The sequence below is a fragment of the Trematomus bernacchii genome, unplaced genomic scaffold (genome assembly GCF_902827165.1).
Source record: "Trematomus bernacchii unplaced genomic scaffold, fTreBer1.1, whole genome shotgun sequence".
NCBI lineage: Eukaryota > Metazoa > Chordata > Actinopteri > Perciformes > Nototheniidae > Trematomus > Trematomus bernacchii.
Genome location: NW_022987828.1, coordinates 7,930,639 through 7,950,410, shown reverse-complemented (window position 1 = coordinate 7,950,410; position 19,772 = coordinate 7,930,639). Strand labels below are relative to the sequence as shown.

The 19,772-nt window shown below is 40.6% G+C and overlaps 2 protein-coding genes across 3 annotated transcripts in view; one reads left to right on the top strand and one right to left on the bottom strand.

Annotated features, from left to right (window-relative positions):
- The first annotated feature begins 403 nt into the window (after positions 1 to 403).
- On the top strand, positions 404 to 8,265 carry alox5a (arachidonate 5-lipoxygenase a). The gene is made up of 14 exons (XM_034151763.1): positions 404 to 775; positions 1,741 to 1,939; positions 2,048 to 2,129; positions 2,205 to 2,327; positions 3,015 to 3,121; positions 3,208 to 3,380; positions 3,466 to 3,612; positions 4,141 to 4,344; positions 4,751 to 4,837; positions 5,172 to 5,350; positions 5,502 to 5,623; positions 5,986 to 6,086; positions 6,570 to 6,740; positions 7,819 to 8,265. Exons 1-14 carry the CDS (start codon positions 626 to 628, stop codon positions 7,996 to 7,998), a joined length of 2,025 nt encoding a protein of 674 aa, XP_034007654.1. The 5' UTR covers positions 404 to 625; the 3' UTR covers positions 7,999 to 8,265.
- A 164-nt stretch (positions 8,266 to 8,429) lies between these two features.
- The window catches only part of march8 (membrane-associated ring finger (C3HC4) 8), an 81,436-nt gene continuing 70,093 nt past the window's right edge, over positions 8,430 to 19,772 (bottom strand). For both annotated transcript variants that reach the window (XM_034151765.1, XM_034151764.1), the window contains 3 exons: positions 16,787 to 16,967; positions 14,772 to 14,907; positions 8,430 to 12,031 (listed from right to left, as the gene is read on the bottom strand). In XM_034151765.1, the coding sequence (XP_034007656.1) occupies positions 11,727 to 12,031; positions 14,772 to 14,907; positions 16,787 to 16,967 (622 nt within the window). In that variant the 3' untranslated portion in view covers positions 8,430 to 11,726. The remainder of the gene's footprint in view (positions 12,032 to 14,771; positions 14,908 to 16,786; positions 16,968 to 19,772) is intronic.

Below are 19,772 nucleotides of genomic sequence, written 5' to 3'. Positions count from 1 at the left end.
TTTCCCACTTCGAGTGTAACACACACAGACCCCTGTCAACGTTTACGTTACAGTTTCACCTGTAAAACCACAGAGGGACTCTATGATTTGCATTTATTTAACTGAAACTGGAATACAGTGCCAGCTGTTGTCCAGTGGCAGATACTGATTTGACTAGTAAATATGATGTGTAAAAGATATGTTGACATGTCCCTTTCATATCATCAGTAACACCGTTGGACTGCCCTCTCTTTTTCTTCTGTGATACAGGAATCTCAGGAAATCCTGTTGTTTGCTGACAAAGACAATGCATTTGATATCCTCTCCCTGGTATAAGACACCTTTCCCTGCACCAACATTCATGTCAGTGCTCCAGAAATCCCAGCTGATAACCCATCTAGAAAGGAGTCGTATTTTATTCTGACATCATTTTATAGTATGCAGGTGGAGATCCGTTTTGTGCACCTCCCTCTTCTGCCTGATTACACATGTTCTGTTTGTGAAAGAGATATGGGGAGAAGAGAGAAGTGAACATCAGTGACACAATAACAGCAAGGAGAAGTGTGCAAACCTCAGGGGCTTTGGTTGAGGTACTTTTCTGCAGATTTCTTGGTCTCCAGAGAGCGTTTGGACCTGTGTGACCGCCATGCCTTCCTACACGGTGACAGTTTCCACGGGCAGCCAGTGGTTTGCAGGGACAGATGATTATATCTACATCACTCTGGTGGGCACGGAGAGATGCAGCGAGAGAACGCTGCTGGACAAACCTCTGTACAATGACTTTGAGAGAGGGGCGGTAAGTGAAGTTACAGCGGCACATTTATTTTAAATTCTGATGAATGGTGGGCACCAACAACTGCACACAGACAGACACTGGGTGAGCTTGTTTGCATGTAGACTAAAAAGAGGAAGAAGAGACAGAAAGGTGCATTGATGTTTATTCTGTTGGAAGGGGAAATGAAAATGCAAAGAAAAGAAGAGGTGTATTTTAAGAAATAATTGCTGATAGGAACAAAGCATTTTATTACTAAATATAAGCAACCTTTTTCACGTTTTTATCTTTTAAAAACATATACTGTAGACTTTTTTGTGCTTAAAAATAAACAATTAGAGGTCCTTTATTTAAATGTCACTAAAATGTATTTTTGACTAGTTGAACTGCTCCCTTCAGTGTTTGAAACTACTCCAACCCGTATAACAGATATAAGTAAAGTTCATGATATGATTTCACATAGTGTTTGACAATAAAAATACAAGAAATATAGAAAATAAATCAAAATCATGCAATGGCTGTACTATTGTATCAAGAAATGTTTGCATGTAGATAGGACGAGGTATAAATATAGAATTTAGCATCCACTTAGCATTCTTGATGCAGTTTTTTTAAACCAAAAACTATTTTACCATACATTAAGGTTTGTAGGTTTGATCTGTTGTCCCCTGCAAACTTGCAAATGTTTAAAAAGCATTTTATTTAGCTTGATATTTTTTAAGTCCCACATTTCTCTGCATTGCAGATGTCAATTTGTTTTTGCAATTTATCATGCTCACATCGACAAACATGACCAAAGGGTGCACACAAATGAAACCCTCTATGTGACATTGAGGTTTTCACATATATATGTTGTGACATGCTAAATGTGTTTCACCTCTTCCCTTTATAAAACAACACTTACTGACGATACACTATTAATGCACAGTGGATTCTTTCAATAACACTATTTTCCTAGCTAATTTATTTCCCTGCTGAATAAATTGCAGGTGGACTCCTATGGCGTGAGGGTGGATGAGAACCTGGGAGAGATTGTGTTGGTGAAGATTGAGAAGAAAAGGTACTGGGTGCAGGATGACTGGTACTGCAAGTACGTCACAGTGAAGACCCCCAGTGGAGACCATCTGGAGTTTCCCTGCTTCCGCTGGCTGGTGGATGACAAGGAGGTGGTGCTGCGGGATGCAAGAGGTACATGAGTTTCCTTTTCCAGACTGCCTGCCTCGTCTTTTCATCAGTCTGCAGGTCAAACTCTGTTATTGTTCCATGATCGCTCACTTTGTCTTGTGTCGGTTGCAGCACATCTGCCTCAGGATGATAAGACCAGCCTGGTGAAGCAGCACAGACAGAAAGAGCTGGAAAGGAGGAGAAAGACCTACAGGCCAGTTCACACAGTTTGTGGTTTTATGATAAAAGAGGCTGAGGCTGCTCACTAACATCTCTGCTGTCCTTACAGGTGGAAGGAGTGGCAGCCAGGCATTCCTATGAGCATAGATGCTAACAGACACAAAGATCTGCCGCGGGACATCCAGTTTGACACTGAGAAGGGAGTGGACTTCGTACTGAACTACAGTAAGGCGTAAGTGCTCCCTCTGACAGCCTGCTGTAGAACACAGGTTGACAGTAGTTGTGAGGACAGCTGATGCCCCTCAGTACAAAGAGGCCTTAACCTCCGAGGTGTGTTTCAATGCAAAGCTTTCACGATGCCCCGGTCATATGATGATCTCCAGCCTGATAACGTGCCTCTATTTTCTGTGCTCAGGATTTCCTGGAAATAAACAGAGGTCTCATTGTGTGTTTATCTCCAGGGACATTTGCATTTTGCTTTCATGCAGGCGTGAGAGGCTGAGCACAGACACAATAACACAAGACAGATTCCAAACACATCCATTTGCATCATGCATTAGTTCTGCTAAAAGTTGCATCAATGACAACACTTTGAAGCAGAGGAGGGTCTAGAGAAGTAGGTGAGGTGGAAAATGAGTCACGCAATTTGGAAAAGTGAGCTTCATAGGTGTTGACAGAAAGGCTGCAGCTTTGCACACAGAAGTAAATGGGCTTTCACTGCTACTACTGGCAGTGAAAAACATCATAACCACAATCAGTATGACATGTCATTTTCTTTAGGGAATTATTTGCAGTATTTAGTTACATATTCCAAAAAATACATTGTATATTGTATACTTTTTTGTACTTTATTTTGCATATGATGATGATGATGATGATGATGATGATGATGATGATGATGATGATGATGGATTTTCAGAATAGAGAACCTGTGTGTGAACCAGTTCATGCACATGTTCCAGTCCTCTTGGAGTGACTTCGCTGACTTTGAGAAGATCTTTGTGAGAATCAAAAACACAATCTCAGGTCAGCCTCACATTATATTATATTATATTATATAATATATTGTTGTGTTTTGTTATATTATATCATATTATATTTGTATTATCCAGAGTATGTGATGAAACACTGGAAGGAGGACTTCATGTTTGGATACCAGTTTCTGAACGGCTGCAACCCCGTAGTAATCAAAAAGTGCACCAAATTGCCCGAGAAGTTTCCGGTCACTGATGAGATGGTTAATGTGAGCCTGGAGAGAGAGATGACTCTGGAGGAGGAAATAGAGGTAGACTTGTTGTGACATATTCAAAGTCCATGTTTAACTTTAAACCTCCCACTGACTAACAATATGAATCCATGTTTGGCTCCAGGCAGGAAACATCTACATAGTGGACTACGAGGTGTTGGAGGGCATCACTGCTAACTGCACTGACCCGTGCACGCTGCAGTACATCGCTGCTCCCATGTGTCTGCTCTACAAGAACGCTCAGAAGAAGATCATGCCCATAGCCATACAGGTACTGTTGAGCCTGTGTGTCCCTGTATCTATGAAGAATATAAACACGAAGCACTTTTTTAGTCAATTTAGGCCTTGTAACGAATTCACCAGCACTTACTATGGTATGATCTTGCTTGAAGTGAATATATCTGCACTTTCCTTGTTGTTCGGAGTTGGAATCTTTATGGTTTTTGCACTTATTGTAAGTCGCTTTGGACAAAAGCGTCAGCTAAATGATATGTAATGTAATGTTATGCTGCATGCAACTGGAACAAACTGCAGGAGGGTCCTAGATATGCACCAAATCTAGCAATTCTATGATTCAGAATGTCTCTTTTTATGTGCTTGTGATGTAGCTTGGCTTTTTTCCAATGTTTTTATCCTATGCTATGTTCCTATCTTTTATTTGTCCTTATGTAAAGCACACATTATCCTGTGTAGAAACTGTGCTATAGACATTTACTCGATGTTGCCATTTCATTACACCTCCAGGGGAAACATTTCAGTATGAATCCATTCCTCTCTTTTTCCTGATTCTTTTCCCCAGCTCGGGCAGACCCCAGGTGAAGACAACCCGATCTTCCTGCCCACTGACGCTAAGTACGACTGGCTGCTGGCTAAGATCTGGATCCGCTCCGCTGACTTCCAGTACCACCAGAACATCACACACCTGCTCCGGACTCACCTGATCACAGAGGTGTTTGCTATCGCCATGTACCGGCAGCTCCCTGCTGTTCACCCTGTGTACAAGGTAAACCTCAGACCCATTAACCAGTTTATCCCAAACCTCCCAACCTATACTTTAAAATAACTTATATTTGGCATTTAATTATTTAAATTATCAAATGTTCTACCCTTATGGTTAACATTTGGTGGGATTTTTCAATTCTCTCATTGTAAATAAAGGTTCAATATATAAAGGAATATTCGGACACATATGATTTATTATTATTATTAATATGAAGACTTTTTTTGTTGAATATATAAATATTATCATGAATGTGGATAAATACTGTATTTTAACAATACGGTATTCTGTTTTTCACATTTGTTATTTTTTATTTGTTATTTTTTTTTAATCTGTTCGAAATAAAGATTGAAATGAAATTGAAATATATAAATGAATGAAAATGTTTTGATTGATGTTCCTTTCTCAGCTGCTTATGCCACACATTCGTTTTACCATCGCGATCAACACCAAGGCCAGAGAGCAGCTCATCTGTGAGTGTGGCATCTTTGACAAGGTGAGTCTGTGGGTGTGGACGTAAAATAATGACACTTTTCTATATTTGTTTTATTCTGTTGGAAGGGGAAATGAAATGCAAAGCAAAAAAGAGGTCTATTTAAGACATATTTGCTGCGAGGAACACAAAGCATTTTATGAGACTCTCAGTTAAAAGCAAGAATGTGCTGAAAAAGAAAGAAAAAGTCCCAAAAAATGCACTTCCTGTTAGGACATCTGTAATGGATACTTAGCCATATGCATACAAAAATAGAAGGACATAAGCACAAATCCTTGGCTGCAGGAGTGATGAGTTACCTGTGTGACGACGCTGTATCTTCTCCATCCTCTTGAAGGCGAATGCTACAGGTGGAGGGGGTCACGTCCAGCTGATCCAGAAGGGCGTGAAGTCTCTGACCTTCAGGTCTCTGTGCTTCCCTGACATGATCAAGGCGCGCGGCCTGGACAACAAGGAGGAGCTTCCCACATACTTCTACAGAGACGACGGCTACAGGGTGTGGGAGGCGACCAAGAGGTGAGGAACAGCACTGATGTGTAGTTGGTGTGTTTAAGGGAGAGGAAACACTCAAACCATAAACAGAGTGGGGTCATTTATGATGGAGTGTAAGGGAGAAGTTGCAGTACTTCCTCTATATGTGACTGCTGCCTTGTTTCCTTTCTGGCAGTTTTGTGTCAGATGTGGTGCATATTTACTACACCAGCGACGAGACCCTGCAGGAGGATGAAGAAATCCAGGCCTTCATTAAAGATGTGTGCAGCTTCGGGATGCAGGACTTCGATTACTGTGGTGGGGTACACATTACACACTTCCTGTTATCTTTTTATCATTGCAACATCATTCAAAATGCAGCAATCTGTTTTTCCATGGAGAGACAATGCTCACTCAACCTTAAATATTGTGCAGTAGTGTAGGTATGCCTGCAGGAGACAGGTACGACAGGTGACAGCATTTCAGACTCAGATCTGTTCTGTCACAGATGAAACGTTTGAAGACAGGAAGCCACAGCAGTCTGATGGTGTCACTGACTGAGCTTCACTGTTGCAATGCCCTTCCTGCATTTCTCCATCACCTGCATTGTGAAAGGATCTTATACAAAGTTTGATTTTGTAAAGATTGTATCTCTCTTTGTCAATTCTGCCCGTGTACAGAGTTTCCCAAGTCCCTGAAAACCCGCGAGGATCTGTCAGAGTATCTGACCGCCATTGTGTTCACCGCTTCAGCCCAGCATGCAGCTGTAAACTTTGGACAGGTGAATAATAAATAATCATGAACCTGACATTCAATATCTTTCAGATTTAAAGCTAGTTAATTCACTGTCATTGTGAAAGACAGGCATATCATAATGTTCAACTTTTCATACAACTTGTATTTTAGTGTGTCCAGATTTGATGTAGGACAATAGAACAGTCAAGTCCATTTCCAATATCCAAATTTGCTGTCATGAATATGCTATTTTGCTAATAAGACATATTAAAAAAAAATAGACCGATAGATGTTTAGATATATAGCTTAACATGATCTGATTTAAATTAAAGTTATATTGTGTGGTCTACATTTTATATCCAGCAACATAATGTATGTTAAGCGTGTGTTCTTTAGTGCCACATAGTGGGCAAAGCAAGTTGAGCAAGAGTAGAAGTGTAAAGAAAATGTTCCTCAAAATACTTATTGAGTACAGTTTCTGAGTAAATGTACTGCATGCACATACTGTATCTCTGTGTACATTGTGTAGTACGACTGGTATTCCTGGATCCCCAACGCTCCGTCTACCATGAGGAAGCCTCCGCCCAACAAGAAGGGCATTGCAGATGTGAATTGGATCATCCATAGCCTTCCTGATCGCGGACGCTCCAGCTGGCACCTGGGGGCTGTGTGGGCCCTCAGTCAGTACCAGGAGTGCGAGGTACTGAAGAAGCACACTCTTACACAGCTCAGTACAGACTGGGTTGTTTTAAAGGTCACCTATTATGTAAAATCCACTTTTTCATGTATTTTATACATAAACATGTGTCCCCTCTGTGTAAAGAGATTCTGAAAGTTTCAGGAAAAAAGATTTGCTCACTTTTTGTCCTGATCCATTTATATAAAAACCTGTCTGAAAATGAGCTGATCAGATTTTGGTCACTTTATGTCATAACGATTTTTTGGCTTGTGTAACCATTAGCCAATCACCAACCAAGGTAACCCCCCCCCCCCACCCCCACCTTATCACCTAAATCTCCTCCTAGAGCAACATTGTGTTCTTTTTAACCAAATATCTCTCAGAGGGGCGTGGGGAGTGGCTCCTTATTTTCATCTAAAGTAACAGACAGAGAATCAGCACTTTTGAAACAGGGCTGAAACAGAGGGGATTATGGGATGCTACAATGATCTGTTTGGTGTTTGGAGCCAAACACTTCAGAGACATGTTTTGTATATATCTGAGACCTATAATATATTGATGAAAAACACTATAATAAGGGAACTTTAAAGGGCCAGCCAAAATAGTTAGATACAGGGTGTTTCTCAATCGCGAGTAAAGCTGCTTCAGAGCCACTATTTCAAGCATACTACGTCATCGAGTGCCGCCGAAGTACTGTTCCAATCTCCAGCATACTTGGAAATCTACCGAGCCCGGCGTACTCCGTTTGGAGAAATATCGAGGCTGCACATGAGTAGACTCCGCGGTCTTAAAATCCCCATAATGCTTTGCGCACGGACCAATTTCCCCAAATCTGTGGCGGAAGATGTAAGGCGGGGCCTCTCATATGACGCACACCTGCACACTTGCTAGCGTGTTCCACTCTTCGTTTTCCGAATGCCAGGAAGTATTCTTGACTCACTTCTGAAGCAAGATGCTCGGCAGACATGTGCTACCAAGCAAGCGTACTCGCGATTGAGAAACACCCACAGTCTCTACACTTCTACTTCCCCTCTACTCCCCATGAGCTTCTCCCCCTGCAGTATGCCCCCTCTGACCCGACTCCCCTCTCTCCCTGCAGCTGTACCTGGGCTCGTATCCTGATGAGCACTTCACAGAGAAGCCTGTGAAGGAGGCCATGGAGAGGTTCAGGAAGCAGCTGACAGAGATAAGCCTCTCCATCAAGACCAGGAACGAAGGGAAGAAGCTGCCTTACTACAACATGTCTCCTGACAAAATCCCAAACAGTGTCGCCGTTTGAGGAATAAAATAATGTCTCAACTTGATATTTTGCCAAAAGCATATTGAAGTTCTGATATTACTGAGCTGTATACTGTATACTGTATACTGATGATGAATGCGTTTAGAAACCTTTTTGTGACCCCAGTGAGGGATTTGATACTTCTTTATATTTAAATGCATAATGTGCTGACAAAAAGTCAATTTTAAAACCTCAAGTTTGCTGATAAACTGTTTTTTGTCACTTATTTGGGTGAAAATGACAGCAATTAAAATGTTTTGATTTAAATCAGCAGTTTGTTATTTTTTTCTGCTAATTTCTCGAGTGTAAAACTGAAGCTTTTAAACTTTTAATCTAATAATAAGGATGCACCATCAACCTTCTCACATATTTTGTAACTTAAAAATCCTGTTACCATAACATTTAAGTTCAGAACAAAAAAACACAAAGCATTAAAAGTAACTTAATTTTTATTTGGTTGTTCTTTTTAATTCTACATACTTTGTTCAATAATGGGAAATTAAACTGAAAACACATCAATATTTCTTTTAAAAACATAAGTACTTTTACCAAATCCTTTACAGTTACTATTCCAAAGTAAATTCACAGACAAACTTGTGGAATGATATAAGACAGGGGAACAGTCATATGTTCAAGTCCAGTCAGTAGTAAACAAATGTGGCTTTATGCAAGTTACACTATTCCCAGACATTAGGAGATGTAAGGTACATTTTGACAGAAATACTGAAACCTTGCCGGTACAGTGAGGCTGAGGAAGTATCTTTCATCCTCAGTCCATGTGCTGCTCAAAAGGATTATAAAATAAAGAAATCCGTTCATGGTTGTAGACACAAAGAAATAAAAAGCAGATTTTAGATGCCCGATGTTAAAGTGTCCTAAAGTGGCCTCAAAACGTCCGTCTCAGACTTCATGTAAGGAGCCAGCTCCTATGAGTAGAAAGTAAAAAAAAAAAAAAAAAGAAGCACAATCTACATCCTTCATTAATCTTCCATCTCAGGGAAAGTAGATATTCCATGTTGTTTCATGCAATACAGGAAACTTTAAAATTTGCACTGCATTTTAATGATTATTTTCTGCATAATTAAAATAATTTCATCAAGCAATCCACATTAAGGTGGAGCAACCAAGCTTTTTAATCTTTCTTATGTTTTTTAAGCTTATAAGTGAATAACAAGGAGTGAAAGTGATGTTCTGGGAAAAAACTGTTAGTGTAAGTTGCATAAAATTACTAATGAATTCTTTTTTTAATGAACAAATTGTACTCTGTTTTCTTTTCAAAATAAATACAACACAAAATGAAGAAATAATCATTTCATACCCAGAGGACAACCTGGACATTAAACACCATTACATAACTATAGAATAGAATATCAACAAAAGGGTAATTGCACTTTTTATCTGTCTAATTGCACTGAGCCTCGCGGGGATCGAAGTTTCAGAGAAGCTTCTCGTTACTAGATCTTAATCCAACTTGACACACAACAACTCCCTCGGCTCATGTTATGTATTTAAAATTATATTAGACTCCAGATCTCAAGTCACTGTGGGGCATAATACACAAGTACAGTATGAATTGTTGCAAAAAACGAAGCGCAGGTTTCATTTATTGCTGCTGCTAATGAGCAGTACTTATCACGTATGTTGTTGGACCATCATTGTTCACAGACAGTATACTGGTATCAAAGATAGTTTTTTAAAAGTGTGTGTGTGTTGCTGGAATGGCTGTGAGGCTCAACATGAGCCTGGCATCGCTGTGCTCCCACATACACTAAAGCACTTACAATGCGTGTAAACCCAAAACACATCGGCCAGAGAAATCATCTGCTGCCTAGCTCAGACTGCACGTACAGCCTCTCACCAGCAGGTGGTGCTGCAGCTCACTGAGGAGAGACGATGCACCCTGTGTGAGTGCATGGCATTGCTTTTACTGCCAAATAAATCTCATTGTTTGTTCATGAAACGACCGAATATGCGACACTGATGCAACAATCTTCTTGATGCTGAAATAACGCATTTACAGTATTTAACATGTGCTTCCTTTTAGAAATGAAAAAAATGTGTTGGAAACATTTGTCTCATTTGAATAACATAAGGCCAGATTTGTGGCAAACGCTCAAAAAAAGGGGAGGCGACATGCTGGCTAAAATGGTCACTCCACCATGTGATTAGTCTGGCAAGAAGAAAGAAGACACTTTAGCTGAAACTGAAACTCCTGCTGTCTGAGATGAATGCTAATGCTGCTTTACGTCACAACACAAGCTCTGTGCAGGAGTGTGAACATAACTGGAGGAATTCATTGTAAATATGTAAGTCATGAAAGCTCCTCACAGTTAGAGTCAGTTTTTGAATCAAATCTATCTATTTGGGAACAATGGATGCACTGTGGGAGCGATGTGAGGACAGACTGAAAATAGGCAGCTTCAGATTTCTCAGGGCACATCCCGTGACTAAGCAAACAAATGAACATACTAAAAACTGCACATGGAATATCACACTGTAAATATTGTGTCAACCGCATGATAGAAAAACATGAGCGGCCCTGTTTATGCCCAAAGGCTTTAGTAATGTTCCCAAGACATGGAAATTATTTCACAATTTCCTGTGACCAGTAGAAAATGTTATTTTTCTTTTTATACATTTCTTTTTTATCATTTAAAAAAAAGTTTACATTCTCAAAGCCTTCAGAAAGTTGTGTTGGGGTAAAGAAGTGATGTGGCTGGATTTTCCATTATCTGCATTAGAGCTTTGAGCCTGACTCATAACTCATATTGTCTATTTTGACTAAAACACTCAACCCCCAATTCCTTTTTTGTCATCCATGGGAGGGTTAATATACATGTATACTGTATGTGTGTATGAGGAAATGTTAAATAAAACAGGAGTTTGAATGTGCTATCCCCCATGTACAACATATACAGTAAGACTTAATTCATATCAAAGACAGAAAAGAGCGAGAAGAAAGGAGGGGGTTTGTTTTGGGAACTAAAAAAAAAACAAAAGTGCTTCGATGCATGTCCAGATCAAGGCCTGCTCGGAGCCGACAGACCACAGCGACACAGATGGCAGTAGCTGGAAAGTTCCAGAGATCCGATGCGTGGCGCTACATACTGATCCACGGGAGGTTAGCCCAACACTCACGGGAGGTAAAAACGAACAAATCCAACAAACCCACGAAGAAAACCACGCATCAGAGACGTGTAGACCTCATGAGCCGTTTGTGAGTCTCTTTGTCTCAGTCCTGCTCGCACAGAGGTCTACATGCAAGTGTGTGTGTGTGTGTGTGTGTGTGTGTGTGTGTGTGTGTGTGTGTGTGTGTGTGTGTGTGTGTGTGTGTGTGTGTGTGTGTGTGTGTGTGTGTGTGTGTGTGTGTGTGTGTGTGTGTGTGTGTGTGTGTGTAGTGAGAGTTATATGCTCCAGGCCTTTTCATACATTTACAGAAGTCAGTAAAACCAGTTCAGTCCTGGGAAAGGAGACAGGTGGGAGTGTAGATTTATGGTGAAGGAGGAGGGAGGGATAAAGTCTGAGCGGAGGAATGTGAACAGAAGAAGACAGATGTGGTCTAGCCTTCTTTATTGATGGAGTTTTAGGAATATAAGATGACCAGAATAGGACAGGAGGTCAGTCTGGGGTCAGAGGAAGGGGAGTGTGTGGTCGTTCCTCAGAAGCCGAGCATTTCTACGATGCTGCTCTTCACTGCGGGCCTGTTTGTGTGTGTGGTGTAGCAGTGGTCAGACGTGGAGCACCTCCATACTGTAGTCCTCTGTCTCTGTGTACTGGGACGAGTTTGTGTCCGACTGGGTGGGAGCCAGAGCCTCCTTGCTCTCCAGACTGGGCTCCATGAGGGGGGGCTTCTCCAGCGCCAGCTTTTTACACATGTCGGGGCGGTTCTGCACGTAGATGACCCGGTTGTACGCCTTGAGTCTCCTCCATAGATGGATGTAGACTTTGCACTGGACGTACATGAACACCAGCCCCCCCGTGAAGCCGATGGCCACCACCACCAGCTTGGTCCAGAAAGGCCATTCCAGGATCCCTGAGAAACAGAGGGAGCACAAGAAGAAACACGGACACCTGTCAAACAAAGACCACACTGAAAACTAATACAGCAAAGTATGTGAACACCACTTGGGAAATAATTGCGTTTTAGTATTATTTTGCATCAATGTCATAACGTTTCCTTATTATTAAGATATTATTTCACTAAATAATGTGTTTCTTGTTCTATCTAACTGTGCAGTGTTTTTATAGTAGTGCTGTTTCTGCTTTTCAAACCATCTTTTGTTTCTTTTTGTTATAATTGATTATTTTACAGACGCACGCTGTTCAGAGTGCAAGTGGATTTTCACACTGTATAGAGGTGTGAAGAAAAACAATATTTTCCTGTCATCTCTCAAATGCTGCTGTCTAATTAAGTCATAAAAATGCCCCCAAAATAATCACATATAACAAAAAGAAACACATGATTGCTTGGAAAGAGAGAACAACACCACTATAAAACTGCAGCAATACTGCAGGCTTTTAAGATGAGCCATTTGAAGTAAATTGGCCAAACCGTGCAAAATAAAATGATATGGTCCCTGAGGCAGTTGCAGCATTTCTGCAAATTGCAAAACCCTTGAAACATAAGGCTCTATGTAAGAGGTAAAAAAACTTGCAATTTGTGGAAGCGTGAATATTTGTAAAAGGCTGCAGCACTGGGAGGCAGAAAGGGGAACTTTAAAAAAAAAAAAACACACAACAAAAAAGGTCTTCTTTGAAATACACCGCAATCTTTTCAGGCTGGCTGTTATATTTCAGCTTCCTACAGAATATGAACGAAGGTAAGGTTCACAATTGAATTACTAAATCCTACACATTTTTTTTATAGTATTTAGTTTATGGAATGAGATACAAAAAGTCCTCAAACTTAGTATAATCAGTATGGTTTTAACTAAGCTTATACAGCTGTATGAAGAGAGAGTAACATGTGATTTATTGTGTGAACATATTTCTGTGAGGTTTGTTTTCACAAAGTCACAAAGTACATCACAGAAGATCACAGCGTGTTGCTGTACTCAGTTCTGTCTGCTTTCATTAGATTTGAACATTCAGTGAGATGGTGTGAAAATAACCGGTCATTAATGGTGAAGAAGTATTATATATATCCTGAAATTAAGGCAGACAGAGGAAGGAAAGGGGTGAAAAGTGCAGTTTGAAATGAACTGGACACAGCTGACAAAAAGGCTGACGAGGGAAAACACAATTTGAAAGTTAAAAGGCCAAAGTTGAAATGTTTACCTGGGATTCTTCCGGCTGCATGAGTAAAGAAAGTGTAAGTATCATGTATTACCAAACACACAAACAGATTGATAGAAATGCGCAGAAATTGAAAGTAAAGTCACATTATACAGTTGGATGTTATTCATCATGCAATCATAAACATCAGCTCTGCAAATCAAAGGAGACAATGGACAACATTTCAGATCTGCTGGTATCTGCACTCAGTCTGAGAGAGGAACACCACGTGGCTCTGTAGGACGGACAGGACTGGTGAGGAGCTCATTGGCATCACCATGGTGATTGAACCTGACAACCCTGGAGACAGTGACAAGTCTGAATCATCAGGTTGGGCACAGCCTGCTCCTCCATCTGCACGCTGTCTCGGAGGCACCACATATGCCAGAGAGGAGTGAGTGGCAGCCGAGGTAGAGCCAGCTGAAGATAAACAGCACCACACTTTGATGATGGCCAAGCTGTCCGAACCTCAGAGCTGCTGACCATTTTGGTCAAGATGGACGTTAGGAGAAGCCAAAGCTCTAAAGGCTGCTGAAGGCTTTTTAAACTCCTAGTCACGTTTTCCTCTTATTCACAACGTTCCAAAAGACCATGATGCCCAACTGACAACTTTACAGTCTGTGGTCAGCGTCAGGTTCCAGTTTGGCACTTAAGACAAAACTAAAGTCAGCTATCTTCATCAAGAATCAGAAAAAACAATGTGCCCAATAATTCTCTAAAAGGGATAGTTTGGGCTTTTGGGAAATATATAGTTTAACAGCAGCTGTTCACTTTTTGAACGGCTGAGGTCCGTGTTTTTAAATTGCTTCACTTGAATTAAATATTCAGATGTTTGTGTGTTTAGACTTGTGTCCAGTTTTTCAATCAACATACATGTGCCCAGCTGGTACTAACGGCTGTCACATTATGATTCAGGACCGTACGTCTGTCACATTTTACACACATACACTGTGATCAGATTCGAGCAAGAATACACACACACAAACACAGAGTTATAAAAGCAACCACACAAACTTCAACACACTTTTATCCTTGTGAGGGCCTTTTGTTGACCTTTAACTTAAGGCAAGCCATACACACGAAACCCTAATCGGAGCAAAATCACCTGACCTTGCTATAATAACATCACCATGAAAGTCTCAATCTCAAATTGGATCTCAAGAAAGTTAGGACATCCATCATTCTCTTTTATGGCCTACGGATCATCTCTTAAAGAATCTCAGCACACTCTTCTACACATTTTTTCTCGACTTTGATGCCCACTGAGCTGCTGCAAGGGAATTACGCCCACATATACTCCAAGAACATTAAAAGAGAACATTTCACACCATTTGCACTGCTGAAATACCACTAGAGCTATGCAGATTCATCATTAAATACTATACATAAATGAGCTGGATTGTGGATGAATGGACGATTTCTAACAACACTACATCCAACAGTCAACAACGTTACGTCAATGTTTTTTTGTGTTTGTGTGTGTGTTAGTCTGTGCTGACCTAGTTTGATTTCCTCCGCTGTTCTGTCGATGAGCACGTAGAGCGACCACACCACGCAGGTGATGGCGATGACGTGGAAGGTGACGGAGCACATTATCTTCCTCCTCTCGCTCGCCGTCATCTGTAGCTTCTCCCACTGAGGCACATACAAGGGGGGACCAAAGGAAGGACATTCGAGGAGGTCAACAGTGTGTTCACACAAAGACACAAGGTTGCAGACACACACATTTAAAGGTAGGGTAGGTAAGTTTGAGAAACCGGCTCGAGATACACTTTTTGTTATATTCCATGGAATGCTCTTAACACCCCGATAGCAATGAATATCTGAAGTGCTTTGACAAAAAATCCCTTAAAAAATGTCATCTGTGGAAGCCGTAGTACTGTAAAAAGCACGACCAATCATTTTAGCCGGCCCGGCTAAAATAACTGGATGGCCTACCTGCCTGTCAGCCTTCCATCGGGGCACAAACTTATCTCGTGCCCTCATTGGTCATGTGCGCGTTCGTGTGTGTTGGAGGAGGGGCTCTATAAGGAAGTGGCAGATTTTCTCCGGTTGTGTATTTTCAAATTCTAGCGATCTCGAGCCGGTTTCTCAAACTTACCTACCCTACCTTTAAAGCATAGACATTTGAAACGACAGCTAAAGACACATCTTTTTAGATTTTTATTAGCAACCCCCCCCCCCCCCCTTTAAATGGCCTTTTAGTCTTTATTATTAACCTACTTTTATATTTATTTTATAGGTCTTAAAGGGTTTTATCTTATATTATTTATTGAACAGCAACATTTCTTTTATGCATTTAAAAAAAATATATATTTGAATCGTTAAACATTTATTAGAATTATGACGTTTTTATTACTATTATCTTTTTATTTTTATTTCTGTTGTACCTTTATGTTGACTTTATTTTATAGGGTTTTATATTGTTGCATCTATTCACTTGTCTTGTGTCTTATCTTTCTGAGATAAATCATTATTTATTTTATTGTATTTTATTTTCTATTATCATACCTTTTACCTCCTTGTGTCTCTTAACCTGTTCAAATGTTATATTTTGCTGCATGTATCTGTAAAGGTTTTAACATCTCATCTGAGGGGAATTTGTTGTTTATTTTTTACTTGTGATGTGTGCCATTTTGTAAAGCACTTTAAGCTGCACGTGATGTATGAAAAGTGCTATATAAATATAGCTTTATTATCGTTGGCTTTCTTTTCTGGAATATGAGGGTGAGGGAAATATTTGATGGAGAGCGTTCAGCAGCTTCTGTTTTCAAGAGCCAATGCTACATTACATTTCTTGCCATGGCGAGTAACACTGATAGGAAAAGATGCTTCGTGTCTGCTCCTGGTTTCACAAAACAGCATCAGGAAATGAGCCCAGCGATACAAAGAAACAAAAATAAAATACGATGCCAACACCATCAGATCAGTTATTTTAATGGGTTCTATCGCTTTTCCATTATCCCAAATATATTCCTCATGTGTTCAGTGATGTGGGTCAGTTTGTATGGAAGCTTGCATACCAGTGCGAGATAACACTTAGCATCCTCTGATAACTTTTCATCCCAACACCTACGTCCTCATCTCCCCTTCGCTCCTCACACAACTTAAATCTCTTAGTAGGATTCAGAAGCTATTACCAGCGGAGCATTTGTTTAAGGTGCTTTTGTGCAGCTAATGGAGGGTGGAGGAATTTTAATTAATGTCCTGCTATCTCCAGGCCACAGCGATTGATAAGACCCTTTAATGGGAGTGCACTGCCTCCGAAACATTTTTGAAATGAAACAGCCACCCCCTCAAACAAGTCCGGCTAATGAAAACCGCTTCAAAGCTCAGTGTCATTCTTGTGTTATCTGCCTGACAGAGTGGAGGCAGCTCTTGGAGTTTTTTTCAACTTCATAACGAAGGAGTGACGTGAGCTAAGTTGGGACACTTGGAACAGCCTGGATTTATTAACTGATGCTAAACTAATGAACGTGAAATGATTGACTGTAGACAAAAATCTGTGTGTTACCTTGCGCAGCGGTTTGAGCTTGGTCTCCATGATGAACTCATATTTACAGAGCTCACAGCAGCGCGTGTCGGAGCTCTTGATCCACTGCTGCAGGCAGGACTGGTGGACGAAGCGCAGGCTCCCCGTGCAGTGGCATGGTGTGATCAGAGGACTCTCCTCGTCACCTTCACAGTGACAAATCCTGCGGGAATCAAAGAAAAACAGTCAGCGCTAAGCTAGAAGAAAGACAGCTGTTATTGGAGGAAAACAGAAGTGACGAGAGATATAAAAGAGAGAAATGTTGGCAGGCAGAGCAGATGGAAACTCTTGAGTTGAGTTTGGGAAGATATTTAAGTAACCTTAGACAGGTGGGAACATTTCACATATTTGAAGACTCTGAACGCAGAACACATTGCATGTCCCTCAAGAATGAACTCAATCAGGAGAAACTCATTTGATTTAAAGCACTTCATTTACAAATCAAAAGGACATTTTACAAAATAACCTACCTTATTCCCACAACGTCGCAGCACAAAATTGAACACAACAAATCTAATCTCAGATAGATTAGAGTTGTAGCCGCAGCAATCTTAAATCTCGGTGCTTCAAGGACTGATACAAATTGCCTGTATTGATGACTATGTTAGGCAATATAATCAATACACATGGCATCCAATACATCAGTGGTTCCTGTCCTATTGTGTTAGACATACTCTAACATCCCTGTGAGATGAACTCAGGTAACCCATGGCCATTCCCTTATGTTCAATGTGTTCTTATAAAGGGATTTTGAACTAGGGTCATTTTAAATATAGTTTGTTTTTCATACTATTTAACGGTCAATATTAAGGGTTCTTTGATCAAGTTAGCATGTTGACAAAAAAGACCACAAACACTACTATTTTGGAAAATCAATCACAATTGCTGGAACATTCGATTAGGTTCTCTGTTACCTCTAAGGAATGCTGCATGAGAGGAACCAATCAGATTTTAATATCACACCGGAGCACCCCCCCCCAGATGCAGAGAGAAGTTGCTCTTCTTTCTGGGAATAGATGGACAAGTAAACAAAGGAGAAGAGAGCAGGTGGTTCGGATGGGTTTGTCCCGGTCAAGGGGGGGATAAGAAGAAGACATGAAGACACACATGCACACCCACACCCGCCACGCATGTTATTAAGTGAGCGAGCAAGATAACATCTATTTCCAAACGACACTGATCTGGCCAAAGCGTTACAAGATTAACGACAATGTGAAGAAGAAGAGGATAAGAGCATGTGGAGATCTAATAGCCGCGTTCACACCGGAGCACTTTTCACCGTACTTTTCGCGTTTAGTTCCGTGAGTATTGTCAAATAGTGGAGAGAGTGGAACGAAGACAGAGGGATTAACGGATTGAGGAAGCAAAATAAACCTCTCATGGTGTTTTTTCTATTGGTTATGGCTGTGACTCTTTGTGGTAATTTGCATAGATCAGAGAAGATCAGCAGATTCTCTTCCCACCTCTTTCAAATAACACAACAAAAGCCAGCCTGAGGACCTGGACTCTCTCACATCAAGGGTTGGTGCGTGCTGAAATGGGAAGATTTGAGAATCTTTTCTAATGTTGATATGGATGTTTATTTAAAATGTAGGAGGGAATGAGAACAGAAATATCCCTACACCTCCACATAAAGCCACAGTGGAAATCAAATGATCAGTAAACAACATGAGTGGAACAGGATAAGGGATCCTGAGTAATGTATGCTTCATGCAAGATGCCTGCTAGGTTGACACTAAACTGCTTTAAAAGATACAAACCTTATAAATAGAGCACAAGAAAACAGCTTTGTCATTTGAAGTGTACTTTATCCATTTGACAGAATAATCCAGAACAGCTAAATGTACTGTGTCTGTGTCGGCAGCAGCACTATCAGGTATGGGAAGGGGAAGGGGAACATTTAATTTGCACGGCTTTAGCAGCCAAAACACACCATGTTTTACAGTCATTTAAAGATGACAGAGAATTCATAACATTATGTTAAGATTCAAATCTGAGAAGCAAAACAAAATCAAGCAAGCACCACAAGAGAGGGAAACAAGTTCGGCGACATAACTGCCCTGGCGAGGCGCTCACTTTCTTCCTGTTCACTCTTGTCTGTTTCCTGGTATTTCTCCTGTGGCATTTAGGCAATCTATTAACTCTTCACCTGCTCAATTTATTGCTTTAAACCGCCACCAGCCCCCCCCCAATCCCCTTCAGCAACTCCTTGCTCTGCCCTTGTCCTGAAATGTTTATTCATTTTACAATTAATTATGAACACCATCTGTTTGTTTGTGTTTCTGCTAAACAGATTTTCATGGGGCTTTTCAGGGGGCAGTGTGATATCTGAGGGGTTTTGTTCTCCTCTCCTTTCTCAGCCAGCATTCAGTCACATCTATTTAAGAAATACACATTTTAAGAGGCACCACCACAGGAACCCATCCCCCCGTTTACTCTTCTCTGCTCTCTGCATGCCTTTAGAGGTCACTTGCCTCTCTCTCTGCGGCGATGCTTACTTCAAAAGAGAATATTACATCCGCTGAGATTGCTGTATTGTTAAATGTAAAAGCTCGAAGCCAGCAGTGGAGTTATATGGAACTATGTTACTGTATCTGTTCTGTAAAATAACATTGTTCTGTCTGCCGCTCTACTAGTACATGCTTGAGGCCCAAAGAGGAAGACAATGATAAAGAGCAGAGTGTGCAAGTCTTCAAATACTTAAAACAAGAAGGATAGACGGAGCAAGAAGCAAAAGTGATTCGAAGCTAATGAACGTAACACTGACTGCAATTCTTACTTTAAAGGTTGTCCATGTCTATCAAATGAATGGGGGGTTAAATGACACCTGGTTAATGCCACTCTGCTGATACACAGATGTGTTAATTACCAGAGAAACATGTATGAATACAATTACTACAGTTGTGTATATATATATATATATATATATATATAAATGCAATGCATGTTTTCAAAGTATTCTCCGAAG